Raw genomic sequence first — 16,205 nt, 5'->3', positions numbered from 1 at the left:
ACAACTAAGACTAGTGATGGTCTCAAGAATTACCAACTAAAAGTTTCATTTTTCTCTTAAGTTAATAAGTTGTTGATTTGATCTACCATGTAAATTTATTTTGTATTACATAAATGATCAATTTAATAACAATAATAATAACAGTTATTACTAATTTATTGAATCTCATTTACACCTTTTTTTGAAGTAGTAGTAAGATGTACTTATATCAAATACAAGGAATTTGTAATAACGCCAATTATTACTGCAGAATGTAATATTTTCGTCGAGTTATAGCTATTTTCGATTTAAATGTATGAGAAGAAAAATTCAATGTTCCATTTGTAGTTATTCAGTCATACGAGAAGAACGTGAGCGTTTTACAATTGGTATATTTTCTTTATTCTTTTGCAGATACATCCAGGACGCATTCGTCGAAGTATCCCGTGATGGTCTTCATCCATGGCGAGTCGTTCGAATGGAATTCAGGAAATCCGTACGATGGAAGCGTACTGGCATCGTACGGGAAAGTTATCGTCGTCACTTTGAATTTTCGTTTGGGCATATTAGGTGAGGCAAAGTGAAGCGAAAGTAATTCGCAGGATTGTTCCCGAATTGAAAATCGTAAAACCCTCTTCTGCCGCCGTCCCTCAATCTTCCACCCTCATCCTCAACCCACTTCTATGGTTTTCGGCGTGGAGCGAAAGTGAAAGAAAAAAGTAGCAGAAGAAATAAATATATAGCTCAAGCGTATTAGCGCTAAAGCCCTTCCGATTTCTGTTTGTTTGCCCTTTAATTGTAGCTTTATTTCGGCCACGAGTTGTTAATGGGATTAGGATGGCCGGACGAGGGAAAAAAAAAGGGAGAAAAATGTAATAAAATTATCTCGGTAACAAGATAAGTTTCCGCGAAAACACGAGTGGCGTGGGGCTGAGCAAATGTTATAATTTAATATTAGGGTGGAATGTGTCGCCAAATTGCGAGTCTGCGAAAGGGGATGGTTGTGGAAACTGTGGGGGTGGTGAGTGAGGACCAGGGGTCGGTCGAATGCGTGCAGTGTATGACCGGCGGACGGATATAAATTTCCCCCGGCGGAAATCTGGCCCGCGCCACAAAGAGATATCCGGCTAGGAAGAGATGGGATCGCTCTGAGTGCGGTCGTAAAAATGACAGGTTTTTTTTCCTCATCCCCTACACAGCCTCCTGCCGCGCCCCTTGCAGAACGTCTCGCGCCCTTCACTTTCGCGGACAAAGCTCGCATATGATCGTCGAAAAAAATAAATAAAAATCCAAACATCGGATCCGAAGCGAAGTTTTCATCTCGGATGGTCCCGGTGCGCTCTCAGAGAAGAAGAAGAAGGAAGATAGCTTTCATAAACATTTTATTGCCTCGTAACTGTACTACTACTCGCTCCTCAAACACGGCCCAATCTACATGTATATAATATATTAAAAAATATAAATTTCATAAAATTGTCGATCTACTTCATCACGTTTCATTTTCAACTTGCTGAGAGCACCAAACCTAATTTAGACAGAAACTTATTTTCCTTAAGTTTATATACAAAACGACTATTGAAAAATACATTTTCTCTTATAGTTATATATAACAGTCCATGAAGATCATCTTGATCCAACTGTCCATAAAAATCTATCTAATGCTAATGGGATTTCGTAAAAAAAATTTGTTTTTATTTCTTCATTTAGTTATTTATTCAATGATGAATAACATCTGATAACTTAGTAGAAAAGCGACAAGTTATAGAAGAAGTATGATTCTTGAATAAATAAATTTCACAAATTCTCTTATTCTTATATGAGACTGACTGAATAGTAGGGTTGATAGGTTTAATAAATTTATCCAAAAAACGGTTTTCAACTCGATTTTTTATACCGACAAATTCAAGTTACTGCCTTCTTTCACTCGATATCCCGAGCGAATTAAATCGCGCGGCGTAAACAGCATTTGCACGAGTGTTTGCTCCGAAATCCCCTTGCAGGGAAATAAATAAACCTGCACGGCTTAAAAAATAATTTATTTACCGTTTCAGGATTCCTGAAAGTGGGTCTAGAGGAAACGTCGAAGAGCAACTTCGGCCTCATTGACCAAGTGGCCGCATTGCTATGGGTGCACGATAACATTGCAGCGTTTGGAGGAAATCCAAATTCCATAACTTTGTTCGGCCACGGAACGGGCGCCGCATGTATAAGCCTCTTGATGTTATCACCGATGGTCGCCCGCGAGGGATACCGTAATTCAATCCCCCTCCGCACGTTACATAAACTCTTAATAATGATAATATTGATTTTAGCCCTCTTCAATCGCGCCATCCTCATGGGCGGGACGTCGTTGTCCGATTGGGCTCTGGCTGGAACATCCAGACAAGTAACTTATCAAGTTGCGGAATCACTGAATTGTCCAACCGATGATAAAATGGCAGCGTGTTTGCGTAAGAAACGGATCAACGAAATCATGAATGTGGTTGCCACCACGAGGGAGTATATGACCAAGTTTGGGCCCATCGTCGATGGTCTGGTCATTCCGAACGAGCCTAATAAAATAATGAAGCACTACAACGACTTCTTTAGGAAGTTCGAGCTGATGTACGGATTAACCGAAGTGGAAAGTTTGAATCTCCTCAATCCTGTAGCCTTGACACATGGAATGCTGGAAAGGGAAAGAGATCAGGAGCTGAGGAAATACCTATACACAAAGTGCGAATACAAACCGGAACTGTATTTAGCGCACACGCTGAAAGCATACATCGGGGATGGATTTGAAAAGATCCAAGGATTCACTGGTCACGAACCCGATAGAGCCTCAATGGCAAGAGATACTCTTTTGGATATGCTATCGGATGCGAGATCTGCAGCTCCCATAGCCCTGATGGCTAAATACCATTCCACCGTGAACCCTCAAAGCTATTTCTACGTGTTTGGCCACACGACTGCATCCAGAGACTTTATTGTAAGTTAAATAAACGGAGACTTTTAAATTGTTAGAGTTAAATGAAACTGCTCAATATTTTCGATCCCGTTTGGGAATCCCGGGTCCAGGTATCCGGCCACTAATGTCTCATGCGGGACGTGTAATGTCTTTAGTCGAATACGTATTGCCCTTTGGAGACAGCGCTCCTCTCTAGAGTTTAACCATGCTGACCGAAAATTTAGGACTCGCCAGAATACATACAAACCGCAGTATCTTGTTTCTGCTTTTATTTTATACTTCTTTGCTCTTTATTTAGCCTTAATGAAACTATATATTTCGTTACCTCCGTCTCCCTCTTGTCTCTTATCTCTTGCCACAATTTTCTCAACATTAGAACTAATAAAGTGGCAGCGTGTATATACCACATACATACACACACACACACTTACGTGGCTACTAAAGAACGCCAGGACGTTTTCCCAAGCGTGTAATGGAGCAAATAATAAACCGTAAACTACCCCCCGCTCATAATCTTATGAAGCTAACTGTAGGGATGTTATTATGAGAGTCTGATATTGTTATGCTACAGCGCAACAAGACGACCCACGGCGAAGAACTGCCCTACGTCTTCGGCGTGCCTCTGGACGGCCCCAAATTTCATTTCGTGGATCATTACAGCAACCAAGAGAGGCTGTTCTCTGAAGTTGTTATGTCGTTCTGGACCAATTTCGCCTATACAGGGTGAGTATATCTAAGCTGATTGAAGCATATATACAACTTCCTACAATTACATAAAATATAATATTTTTATAAACAGAAAACTTATTTATGAAATCATAGCAATACAATTATTTATGATTACACTAGAATTTAATTTAATAACTAAACTAAAAAAATCAGTCAGTTAAAAATACAAATTTTACATTTCTTCACAATTTTAATTAGCTTTTATTACGTGATGTATTTCTATATTATCTTGATATTCATTATTGATCATCTCAAAGTTAATCAATTATTTTACTGTTTTTTTTTTCAGTAATCCAAATATTCTTAAGCATGACTATCTAACAGGAACTCCTTTAGACTGGAGACAGTACGATATCGAATGGCCTGAGTATGACCAATCTAACGAGAAATATCTATACTTAGGTATAATCATATATTTTGCTATAAATGATTTGTTTAAGTTATTTTTTTTGCAGCAATACCACCACAAATCAGATACCATTATAGAAGCAACGAAATTAATTACTGGAATGATAAATTTCCTAGTATACTTACCAATCATACGAGCCTTGTATTTTCAAGTAAACCAACCGTTAAAACTACCTATTTTCCAGCTCCACCAAAACAGCCATCCAGAAATATTCCACCATGGTTTCCTTTCGGAAAAGGAACGTCAACGGACAAAATCAAGAAAATTGATAAACCAATTGATGTTGCATATGGAACCATAAAATTAAAAGCAGATGATAGTTATGTTGGTAGCAATATAAAAAAAGAGTTTGGAACTGTAATATCAAACGAACCACCCGCGAAAGGTGGATTAACTATGAACGTTTTAATAGCAGGATGTTTCTTTTTACTTCTAAATGTAGTTATATTTATCATTATATTATGTTATAAATGTACGCGCATGAAAACTAGAGAAAATCATCAAAAACGAACGTATGAAGAGAATTACGATCCTAATGAAGGTTCCTCAAGAAAAAATCCTAATTCAGAAGATGATTTACAAAACAGTTGTGGACTTATCAGAATGATTGGTGGAAAATCACCTAAAGCTAACGATTTATATGATGCTAGTAAAATGAATGAAGATAACTCTTCTAAATATAAATTGAGTCGTCAATTGTCTGCCAGTACAATTGATCCGCATACTAAAGTGAGAGATTGGATTGCACATGAAATTGTGCAACGGTGCAGTCCTAAATGTTTACGTAGACCGAAGCAGGAAGTTCCATTGAATAATCAGCATGCAAGAACTGATTCGAAAACAACCGAAAGTAATTCGACTTTAGGGAAAAGCCCGACAAGACCCGTCAGCCCGGTCGAAATGGAACGGAAAAATGTGACAAAGCAGAAGGCAAAAGCAAAAAAAGTGTCTGTAGCTATAGATGCGACACCGGGTGCTCGTAGTGCAAGTGTACTGAGGCAAGAACCTATTGAGGTTACTAAATATTTAGAGAAAGAAGCAGCGCTGCGGAGATCTGCAACTCTGGATAACTTTCTAGAAATGAAAGTTGCCCCAGAGTTACGTAGAAGTTTTACGAATGTTGACATGGATTCTACTATTGTTAAAATAGAGCATCACCATGCAAAATCCAAGTCTGAGCCGATGCAAGACTTGATCTACTCCACGCCCATAAAGAAAATGAAAACGTTCGATCCGAATTACGATATTAATGTCACGAGTCGTGAGGAGGAAGATTTAATACCGCTAACTCCGGAAGAGTCCCTGATGACAATTAAACGACGTAATTTTCCGAAAGTTTTACCCGACTATCCGGATGCAACTCTGGCCCATAAAAGACGATCAATGCCGGCTCCAACTCATTTATTTTTACCAATACCTGAAAATGCATGCCACTCGCAACCGAATTCCCCGACTAATAAATCAATCAAATTTCCACCTGCGCCGCCACCCCGTAGCTCTTCTACTCTCGGAAGAAAACCCTGCAACACATCGCCGATCAATTCTCGCTCACCTGCGATATTCGCGGAAGAGCCACCGGCCCCAATGGAACCTGAAATTACCTGCAATAATCTGTACGTGGGACCTCTAATACCGGTGAGAAAAATGGAACCAATTTACGACACTCTAAAGAAGACGAGCGACGATAGGAGAATTGAAAAACTACCGAAAACTATAATTACCACCGACCCTAATAATCCAATTAAGAAGTGCGAACCGAAGGTGATAATTAAGCCGACAATTACGAGGAACAATGAAATCCGCAAAGGTATTCCACGCGTAATGGCTAAAGATAATATCCATGAAGCAAAAGTTACGGAGAAGGAACTGCAGGAAGGCGGTGAAGAGGAGAAACCGTTCAAAGCGAGAACTCCCTCACAAATACCGAAATTAATTAAAAATTCCAATCCGAGTTTGAATAAAGAAAGCAGCTCAGAGTCATCATCGCCGTCGGATGAATCGGAGACGGGCACTGTCATTAAAAAAGTTTAATTTAGACTGTTTCTACCGAAATTGTACTGATTAGTATAGTGTTCAGTATTTTATGATATTCAGTATTTATATGTGTGTTCACATTATTTATCTCCTATCTCATTATTAATCATATGTCCTAATAAAGTTAAGAGTGTGTTTTATTACTAGCCGAGTAAGTTTTCTATTGCGTAATATTAATAAATGTTTTATTAAAACGTTTCTCTTTCATTGAGAGTGCCAATTGTGACGGTAGCTTGGAGTTTGTGTGTAAATTGGAAACATTTAAGCAATAGTGTGAGGCTGAAGAGAGAGGTCGAGCGTGATCGAGAGAGAGAGAGAGAAAGTAGAGTCCTTTATTTTATTTGCCGCTTCCGTTTCCTTTTTCAGAGTCCTATATCAGAAACCAATATGTATGGAAATGATTCCATCGTGGAGGGCTGCTACTGTATTCAACCGGGCGATGTTTCCCGTTCAGATCTTACATGTTTAAAAAGTCTTTTGTTCAATCTAACGGCACTTGTTTTAAACACTGTTCCTGTGATCTGATTTGAATTTCAATTATTTCTCCTTTTCAAATACCTCTCACCTGATAAAGCATTCAAAATAAAACGAAAACCAGGCGAGCAAAGAAAAGAAGAAAAAAAAAAACAACAGGGACGCTGATTGCAATTTACTTGAACAAATGCAAAAATAATTGGAGATTTCAGAATGCAATGTTGCGAAGGAAACGTTGGAATAAAGCACTCAGGATAAATTTAATTTAAATTTTTATTTAATAATTATTATGTCACATTTCTCGTCAAACATATGATCTTAACAAGTCTGAAATATATGTTTGTTTCATTTATTTATTTTTCATTTAGTTTACATAGGTTTTTCAGATCTATATTTTCAGTAAGTTTAATATAAAATATGATCCTGAAATGAAAGAGTTACATTCAGACGACTAGTTCCAAAGTTCACCGAAAAAAATCAAAACATTTAATAATTTAAATATAGGAAAAATAAATCGTTCTTCTTCTTGATCAAACCGTTATACAATTGTGTAATTTGTTTAATTGTGTTCCAAATATTCCATTGGTTTTTTTCATATATTTTATATACAGGTCCTATATAAATCATTAATTAAAGCTAATTAAGTAGACTAATTTTTCGTTGAAGTTTGAAACGCTTCTACTGTTTATAATATATTTACAAGTTGTATTTATCTCCTTCCTGTTTGTTTTTGTTTCCTTCATCTTGTTGTTTACTTTCGCTGATAAAGTAGATTGTCCTTGTTTTATCTAAAACACTTTCTTTTACGAACTTATGTAGGTGGGGGAATATTTTGCTTCGGCGCACGAAATGGATGTGTGTTCATATTTTGGCACGGGAAATGAATGTTGTATAAAATTGTTGATGATAAGTGGCAGTTTCCTTCACGTTTTCCTCTTCGATTAAACAAAAATGGATTATAATTAGTTAACAGTATAGATAAATTATATAAACATGAGAATAGAATTAATGGTATATGGGTAACAAAATTTAAAGATCTAGTGTTAACAAATAAAAGAAGGTTTACATCATATGCATGTTTCAGAGTGGGAGCTTATACATACAAACATTTATAATAAATTAGTTGTTATGGTATGTACAAATCTTGTAGGAATGAGGCCCGTTTTTTTTTTAGGCTAGACGAGTGTTCACATAATTGGACGTATGTATCATTCAATTAGTTCACGTGTAAATTATCACACTCGCATTTCACTCATGGCCGCATGCGGGAGTCTCATGTTCTTCTGGTTGTGGTGCGTGAGAAGAGGTTGCGATTCAGGTGGTGACTTAGCCCTAGGTGGTGGAGGTGGTCTGGGCACGTTCATGTGCATGGTGGCATTTCCGTTGGGTGGTTGTACAATTCCTTGTTGCTGCATTTCGGCTACAATGCAGGCGGTGTTGTTGAGCATGGTGGCATTCTTCGGTAAAGTCATGCAAGCTTGTTGGTAACTCGGATTGTAGCTACTTGCGTTCTTCGGTAAAGTCATGCAGTTCTGTTGCAGAACGTTCGGACTAGGTGGAGGTGCTTTCAGAGCATTAGCTATTTGTATGTTTTGAGGGCAAAGGTGCTGTTGGACTTTATTGGCGTCGTGTTGAGAGTTTGCCGCTAGGATCATCGCAGTTGTGTCTTGTTCCACATCGACCATAACACTTCCACTTTGCGAATGGCCCATATGATAGTGGCCTTGCTTGGAAATGGTCTCGAAATTCGCTTGGTTCCTGTTGTGTTGCTGCTGCAGTGACTTTACCTCCATCCTAGTTTTATCCCGCTGATAATAAACGGCGGCGAATATTAGTACATTCAATATGAGCAAAGAACATCCTATAGCAATCGTTACGCTAAGTGCAGTACTATAGGCAGCATATCCGGCAGCTTCGAGACTAGCCAGAGTATCAGAGGAAGTGTTCTGGTTTTGGAAGGATTGTTGATTGAAGTTACTACTTTGAACATTAACGCAGGTCGTAACCATTGTATCGACAGTTGTAGGAACCTCGATGCTGTTCAGACTTGAATTAGGTCTCCTCCTGAAGAGTTCCATCGTCGGATCGTAATAACTAACACGTGACAATGGATCTGGACGAACGGCTCCATCATACAATTCGGCGTTATTATGATTCCTAAACAAGTTGTGCCTTGCGACGACGTCCTCCATTCCGGCGCGATGCAGTTCCGGTATCAATCGAAGCCAAACGCTTAACTGATGTGCTCGGAAATGGTTCTTCATGCGCGGCTTCATTCCTACAACACAGAAGAAAGAAAGAAAAAACATAAGTTAGTAATGAATACAAAACAAAGTTCTAAACTATCTGTATTTGCGCGCGGAGACTACAAACTTGGTTTACTTTATCGGCAGCGGCAAATTGTCACGGGATATTTTTGGTCTTAGGGCCTTATCGGAATTAAAGTTTAATCTTCCGCGGAAAGGACAAATAATTTACGAGCAGTCGGGACCCAACTATACGCACTCTCGGAGATTATCTTGGGCACATGAGAGATATACGCCAAATTATCAGTCCATAACTTCCAAGCCTCAACTAATCCGTAGACGGATTCGCTAATAGTCCCCGTTCAATAAAATCAAAGTACAATTAGGAAGGAAACGTTTCGAGTTGAAGTGCGATTTGAATATCGTAATGTGAGCACACGGGTTACGCGCAGATGAATAGATGGAAAAGGGATGAGAAGTACAAGCAGGAAATGCAAACGATAATTCATTTTCCATTAGTTGGTGGGCGGATAAACTGTCCGTACCGCCCTGCATCTTGTCTCGCCCGTATTTATTTCGAAATGTTTTAAAACCCGAAGTTACATCCATCACCCAACCAACCCCTGTGCGCGAGAGAATAAATTCCATCTCGCCTTCCATCCCAAAAGAAGGTAATTTTTAAATCTATTTCCAAGTGCTTCATGCGGTATTCCCGAGGAGGGACGATGTTTCGATCGTACATACAGATAGTGAGAGAGAGGGACGAAAGGCATCAATATTCAAAGTTTGTCCCGGACTGCGATCATTTATTACATCGGGTCGCCCAGCATTGCCCATTCCTGCTCAGCCAATTTTAACGGCCCAATAGCCATTAAAAGCCGCTGGCATTATGCTATTAAAACTCCCAAGATAAGATTTTCTGGAAGCCAGCTTCACATATTAAAAAACACCCACGGACAATTTAAATTTTAATCTTGATGGAGAATAGTTTCAAGAAAGCCACAATTTTAATGCACCTTCTATCATATTTCCAGCCATAGACTACTTGCATAATCTCTTTTGGTTTTATGGAGTCATAGACTTTCATGTGCATTACTGAACCAATCACAAAATAAATACATATATGAAAGCTATAGCTTCGTTAGAGAAAAATATTTTCAATGTAAATTATTGTGTTTGATTAATTAAACCTATAAAATACGATACATTTAACTATAATAATTATTTAAAAAAAAGATAAACAACTCTCCGCTATGTCAAAAATGTTATTACTGCAACAATGCTTTTGAACAATTCATACCAATTTTGTGTTTAACTGTTTAATTAAACCACCATCAATTAGATACATATATTCTATTTCGCATTGTATTTATAAACATGGAATTACAAAGCTCTATATTGTTAAAATTGAATAAAATACGTTTTCAATTGAATTGACTTTATTTTGAGGTGTTTAATTATATGATTAGGTTTATTGAACTGTAATATAAATACTCGTCTTAATAGTCAATTTATATTTACGTAATGATTACTAGTTATATCGTCACGATAGATTAGTTTGTAACTGCCTATAAGTAAATGTGATGATGTAAGCTTTAGTATAGATAATTGAAGGAAGAAAAAGGGTTGAAATAAATTAGTGGTTTTAATTGTAATGAATTACTTGGTTCTTTCGGTGGAATGAGTATTTGTGTGCGTAAAATAAATAAAAGGGGAATTGAAATATGAGTTATGTGTGGTAATCCTTTAATGTGGTAATACTTGGGGTGGCGTTCGTTTTGATGATTTCGGCGGTTGCGAAGTGAATGGGTGGGTAATTACACATTTCATCCCCGGTCCACGATAAATCATGCGGCGGGAAAAGGGGGTGTGTGTATGTGTCTGTGGGACGTGGGAGGAAGGGTGGTTGTATGTGCGAGGTTTGGCCGGTTTTGGTCCGTGGAAATTGCCGTCCGCAAATTTAATATCGATTCGTACGATAGTAACCTAATAATTCTTAGTTGGCGAAAGGTTCCGAGATTGACTGTTGTTGATTTAGTGGGTGGAATCTGCGGTCGGCCGGTTTCTAGGAGGGAGGCTTAGTTACTTGCGCCCATCAACACCGGGTCTTACCGGGAGATTTATGCTCCATTACAGGAATAAACGACCGGCCGAAATCGCGTCTAACTTGATTTTTATAAACGGCCTCCGATCGTCCATCAATGAGAACGCTTCCAAACTTGTTATTTCTTTCTATAATACTTTTGAAAGCAATAAGGGATGGTTGCCGAATTTTGAACGACACCAATATTGAATCCTTAGGTTGTCCTGAGTCAAAAAGCAATACTTTTAATAATAAAGTTCAAAGTAATGGCAAAATAAAATATCTTCAATTATTATTTGCCATACTTAGTTGCCTGAATTGGACCCGCCGAATTAGAGGATTAACCCAGAATATAGTAATACCAATAATTAGACTTCTAAATTAGTAAAATTATCAAATTTTGAATAAAAAAGGAGTAAATATTTTTTTTAATTTTGTATTTTGTGTGAAGAATCTAAGGAAAAATACATGATCTACTATATATATTGTTACACTTAGTTGTACTAGTAAGTATATATATAGCAAAAGGTACGTTTTTTAAATTATATTAAAAAAAACAAAAATCAGCTAGTCCATCCTGGGAAACTAGTTACTTTAGATATTTTTTATTGTTGGTCGTGGATGGTCCAAATTCGGCAACCCTTCCCTTTATAACACATTGTGTTACAACTTATGAGCAAAGTAGGTCGTCGGATGGACGCAATCGGATACGCCACAAGCAGAGTTTGCTAGGAGAGCATAATGAATGTGTTAATGTGAGCCAGCATAATTCCTGTGCAGAGATTATGGGAGAGAACGTATCCCTCCAATGCCCAACCCCATCTAATTGCACCTAATTCAATAGAACGCCAGCGCAGGCTTACACGCAACTCGCCTTATTAATTGCTACGTCTCTCCATCATTAAGAGAAATTCTTAATCAAATATTCAAAAGGAATCGGTTTTATATTCAAGATCGGAGCTCACCTATCCATTTAGGCAATGGCCGTGTCGAGCTTAATACATTTTTAACATGCACTCTCAGGGATTGCGGATTTCATTCGCATTGTGCCACTTTTAAAACCGTTCAATCATTTATAAACCAAGTGCATATCAGATCGTATCTCTTTCATGCTGCGTCAACTCACCTATTTCCAAATATTTTTGATGCACCGAATCGTACTCATCCCATACTATGGATCGAAATCTGTTTCTCTCTCTTGAAGCTGCCAACACTGGTTCCTGTTTGTGATGCTCATTTGGATTCCTGTTGAATAATAATAACATCAATGAATATTTATGAATAACTTTATACTTTTTTTTTATAAAATTAAATCAATTACAGTTATAATTTATTAATAAAAATAACCCCAAATTGCAAAGGATGAGAATCCTACTTAATAGTTATAATAAATACCGTATTTTTCAGACCATAAAACGCACAATTTTACACAGAAAAATCGACTTAAAGTGCGTCCTATCCTCCGAAATATAGAGTACATCTATAAGAAACAATCAGTAAATATTTTAATTTTCATAGGTTTATTTTACTGAAATTAATGGATTTATTGAAGTTAATAAGCTCTTAACTTCTTTAGATTATAAATCATAAAAGTCCTTCAAAAATACGAGTTATATTGTTTTCTTTTTAAGAACTTGAAGCTTTTAATGTTTTTCTTTAAGAAAATGCAAATATTCTAGAGTTAAGTAGGTTAAAGTCTGTTGGAATTGATTCTTGCAGTGAACTTATTGGCAAATTGTTCTATTAAATACCGGAAATTAGAAATGTTTGATGAAATAAACTTGCAGCCGCATCCGCTCAACGATCAATATTATTTTTAGATGAGTTCTACTTCAATCTTAATCGTATTATAATATATAAAGTTCTAAAATCTTTCGATCAATTTTTCATCGGAAGAAATAAAATATTTTTATATATTTCATTTTAAATAACAAGATGTGAATAATAATGTATTTTCAATTGCAAATTTCTAAAACGTTTATTTTTTCAATAATAATTAAATATAATAAGTAAATATATAAAGTTTGTATTTTTTTCATTAGTATGAAATATAATGAAGTAAATAAATTATAATGATTATATGTATGATTTTTCATTAGATATAATGAGATGTATGTGATAATAATGCATTTGCTTCGTTTGTGTTTCAAGTGCAAAGTAAGTGGAATGAAAGCGGAATTCGTTAATTTTATTACACGGCAGACTTGAACGTTTTAATTTATCCGGTGGTCACATTAGAGGGGAAGAACGATGATTTCGGACGGGTAAAGCGGGATGAGCAGAAGAGGAGATATCATTTGGTGTGTAGAGTTAATGTAGTCTGAGGGTGCGGAGGATTATACTAACGGTTCTTCTGGGGATAGCCTCTTCCGACGCCCCCGCAACTCGCAGCAAATACAAGAGAGCATCGTCGACGTAACGCAACGCAGCCGCGACAAGAAGGGCCTCATGAATTATGCGTATACGACGAAATATTAACAGCACATTGCGGCTAATGAGCATAAATAATGCACGAGAAAATTATGTAACCGCACCGCAGAACCGGCAGAGAGTACAACAGTCTCAGCAATTTCGGGTACGCATCATCATCGTGTTGAAAGCGAGTTTACATCCTACCGATTTTTATTTAGATTCAAATTTTATGTCAGTAAAATATATTTGAATATTTAATATAAACATATAATAGAACACATATGTTAATAACATCAACTTTTATGTAATGAAAATAATAAACGTAAATTTCATATTTACTATTATGCCAATAGAAACAATGATTGTTTAATAATGAAAAGGTTATTGTTTCCATTGGTCACTCATCACTGCTTGCGGCTCCCTAAATATTTGTTTAAGAGATATAAACTTAAAAATGGCTCTATACTCCATAAAGGTTTCCGACCATTGTTTTATATAATGGGTGACTAATTAACTAATATAATCTATTCTAAGATAATATTCGCTGACCTAATAGTTTGTTAACCAATTATCAACTTCTAAAAGTAACATTAATTCATTAACCAAATACTTTCAATAAATAAAGTGTAATCCGATTTGTTTGCAGACCGAACTGTTTGCTAATCTATCAAGTAGTATTCATGAAAACTTGATTATTAATGAGTTTATATTCAAAAACGAATTGTTATTATTACATCTGAAAGCAAAGATTCGCTTAACCAAGTATTTTTTTTAAAATCATTTTATAATAATATAAAGTAGCAAACAAATATGTAACCAGATCAATATAGAAATAGGTAGTAACAATTATTGGTGTTCATTTTTGCACAATTAAATGTAGAAATGAAACATAGAAGTCTAATTCTTATATAACTTTGCATATTCTTTTCATAAACTTACTTTGTATTTTCTCCATTCCTTTTTTTTTACTTTTTGTTATTTCAAGAAGAGAGACGTTTACATGCATGGAGTCATTTGCCCCCCTGTTCTTGAATTTTATTTTACGCTCGTCGCCGTTCCACTCTAAAAAGGTCAGAAGAGACTGACTATATATACAGATATATACAACGACTTCTCCATTTAGTCAAACTGTATATCCGACGAGACTTTTCCCCGGGAACTGCCGTCACCAAAATACTCGGATTATGGTAGTAAAAGTGGAAGGCATAAAAATTAGACGGCGTACAGTGTGTGCGTCGCCTCCGGCCAACTAAATGGACCGTCTGATGAATGTTTTCCGACGCCGGAAAATTTAACCACACCCAAAAGACCAAGATTTTTTTCTTCTTCATCCTCCAACTCAACCCCCTTTAAAAATCCTCCGAATTAAAACGCATTACTTTTATTTTCTGTGTACGCCGGAATCGCGCACATAAATTATTAAATAACGTTAAGCAAGAAAATATATGAACAAAAAAACATGCAAATGAAAATATTAGTTTTGAACATACTCTGAGATCGGTTGTGTGCACGTGGCGATATGTTAGGCGGCTGTGATTAATATTAAATTAGTCCTGTCCCAAATGTAATTTATAAGCTGCTATTAGATATGCTGTGTAATTAATTAATTAAATTAATTACTACCGCAGCCGTTTTCTGCTAATCATGGAAAATTCGAAACATTATTTCACATTCAAATTATAAATTGATTATTATTCATATTAGTGGTATGTAATGGAAAACTTATAATTTAATGAATGACAAATACTATAATTTTGGGAGCAATTAAAAGAACAAATGGGAAACAATATTATTGACATATTACAACTTTGACAATTTCAAATATCTCTCTGTATTTATAAAATTGATACCTTTATACATTGCATTCTTTACAATCTAAGCATAATATAAAATATATATGATAATCTTATGTAATTATAGATGAAAATTCAATTTCAATAACATCTCATAATAATTGATGCTAAGGCCGCGTTAAGGTTGACGTAAGCTCTAGGAACAAGGAAGAAAAGTGCTGGTTCTGTGTAGAAGATGAAGAAAGAGGAAGATTTTCTGGAGATTTTCGTTTGTATAATGTTGGACATTCCAGAGGCTTGAGCATGTTTCAAAGGTGCTTTTCACAAAGGAAGAAGACAAGTTGATGTAGGTAATTAGATAATTATACTGTTTTTCGACATGTACTATTTTAATTTGAAATAATATACAACATATCTTAATGGGATTGTTTAAAAATGAGTAGTGTGTATTAGAAATTGAATTGAAATGAAGATTGAAAGTCGCAATGAATAATTTGCATTCAAATTTTATTAAGCAAAAATGTATTAGCTTTGAATAGAAATGTATGGTTTCGGTTTAATTAATGCATTCCTGATTAAGTGGGAACGCATATGTTGACCCCAATTTGATTAGGATTAGAACACCGTGATTACTTTGTTGCATAATTCATGATCGCCGAATTCGTTCATAATCCACGGAGCCGAAATGGATTGCAGACGTTGGTTGTTCGTTCTAGCAAAGGAGCGAATCTCTTCGCTGCGCGTCGAAATGTAATTTGTTCCTTGGCGTGTCGTTGCGTAATAAAGTTTACTCTGTCGTTTTGCGTATTCGTAAAACTCGCCAAGCGAAAATTTCATCAGCCAGCAATATTCAGGCAGGGCTTGTCTATTAACCTTAGCATTCCTAACCCTGAGCCATCACTATAATATCTGAGCGTGTATTCATGGATCTTATTACCGGGTCACGTGTACCGTCAATAAAGGTTGCAAATGAGAATTCCAACTGCTCCCGCGACGGCAGATATTAAACCAGAATTGCTCCATTCAATCGCTCCGCCAATCTCGGTTATGTCACATATTACTCACATGCTAAACTTCATAAGCGGATTATGAAAGCGAA

The 16,205-nt window shown here is 36.4% G+C and overlaps 2 protein-coding genes across 3 annotated transcripts; one reads left to right on the top strand and one right to left on the bottom strand.

Moving 5' to 3' along the window:
- The first annotated feature begins 397 nt into the window (after positions 1-397).
- Positions 398-6,841, top strand: LOC108568965. 2 transcript variants are annotated; one of them, XM_017930319.1, is made up of 6 exons: positions 398-549; positions 2,031-2,231; positions 2,292-2,947; positions 3,507-3,649; positions 3,945-4,057; positions 4,111-6,841. In XM_017930319.1, exons 1-6 carry the CDS (start codon positions 429-431, stop codon positions 6,093-6,095), a joined length of 3,219 nt encoding a protein of 1,072 aa, XP_017785808.1. In that variant the 5' UTR covers positions 398-428; the 3' UTR covers positions 6,096-6,841. The 2 variants fall into 2 exon arrangements, with proteins under 2 accessions (XP_017785808.1, XP_017785807.1); XM_017930318.1 differs by having other exon boundaries at positions 3,498-3,649.
- A 248-nt stretch (positions 6,842-7,089) lies between these two features.
- LOC108568964 (neuroligin-4, X-linked-like) lies at positions 7,090-8,651 on the bottom strand (the record flags this gene model as incomplete). Its single annotated transcript, XM_017930317.1, is given in 1 exon segment — positions 7,090-8,651. A coding segment is annotated over 1 exon segment (844 nt), but the record flags the coding sequence as incomplete, so codon positions are not given.
- Positions 8,652-16,205: the final 7,554 nt, after the last annotated feature.

This window comes from Nicrophorus vespilloides, unplaced genomic scaffold, assembly GCF_001412225.1.
Source record: "Nicrophorus vespilloides isolate i.1.1-1 unplaced genomic scaffold, Nicve_v1.0, whole genome shotgun sequence".
In the NCBI taxonomy this organism is placed as follows: domain Eukaryota; kingdom Metazoa; phylum Arthropoda; class Insecta; order Coleoptera; family Silphidae; genus Nicrophorus; species Nicrophorus vespilloides.
The sequence above is the reverse complement of the archived record's forward strand: the minus strand, read 5'-3'. Positions and strand labels throughout refer to the sequence as shown.

Excerpts from the sequence above, each read along its gene's own strand:
- LOC108568965 (XM_017930318.1), top strand. The coding sequence starts at position 429 with ATGGTCTTCATCCATGGCGAGTCGTTCGAATGGAATTCAGGAAATCCG. Across the intron at positions 2,232-2,291 it reads GGTCGCCCGCGAGGGATACC|CCCTCTTCAATCGCGCCATC; the intron begins GTAATTCAATCC and ends TATTGATTTTAG. Across the intron at positions 4,058-4,110 it reads CGAGAAATATCTATACTTAG|CAATACCACCACAAATCAGA; the intron begins GTATAATCATAT and ends TTTTTTTTGCAG.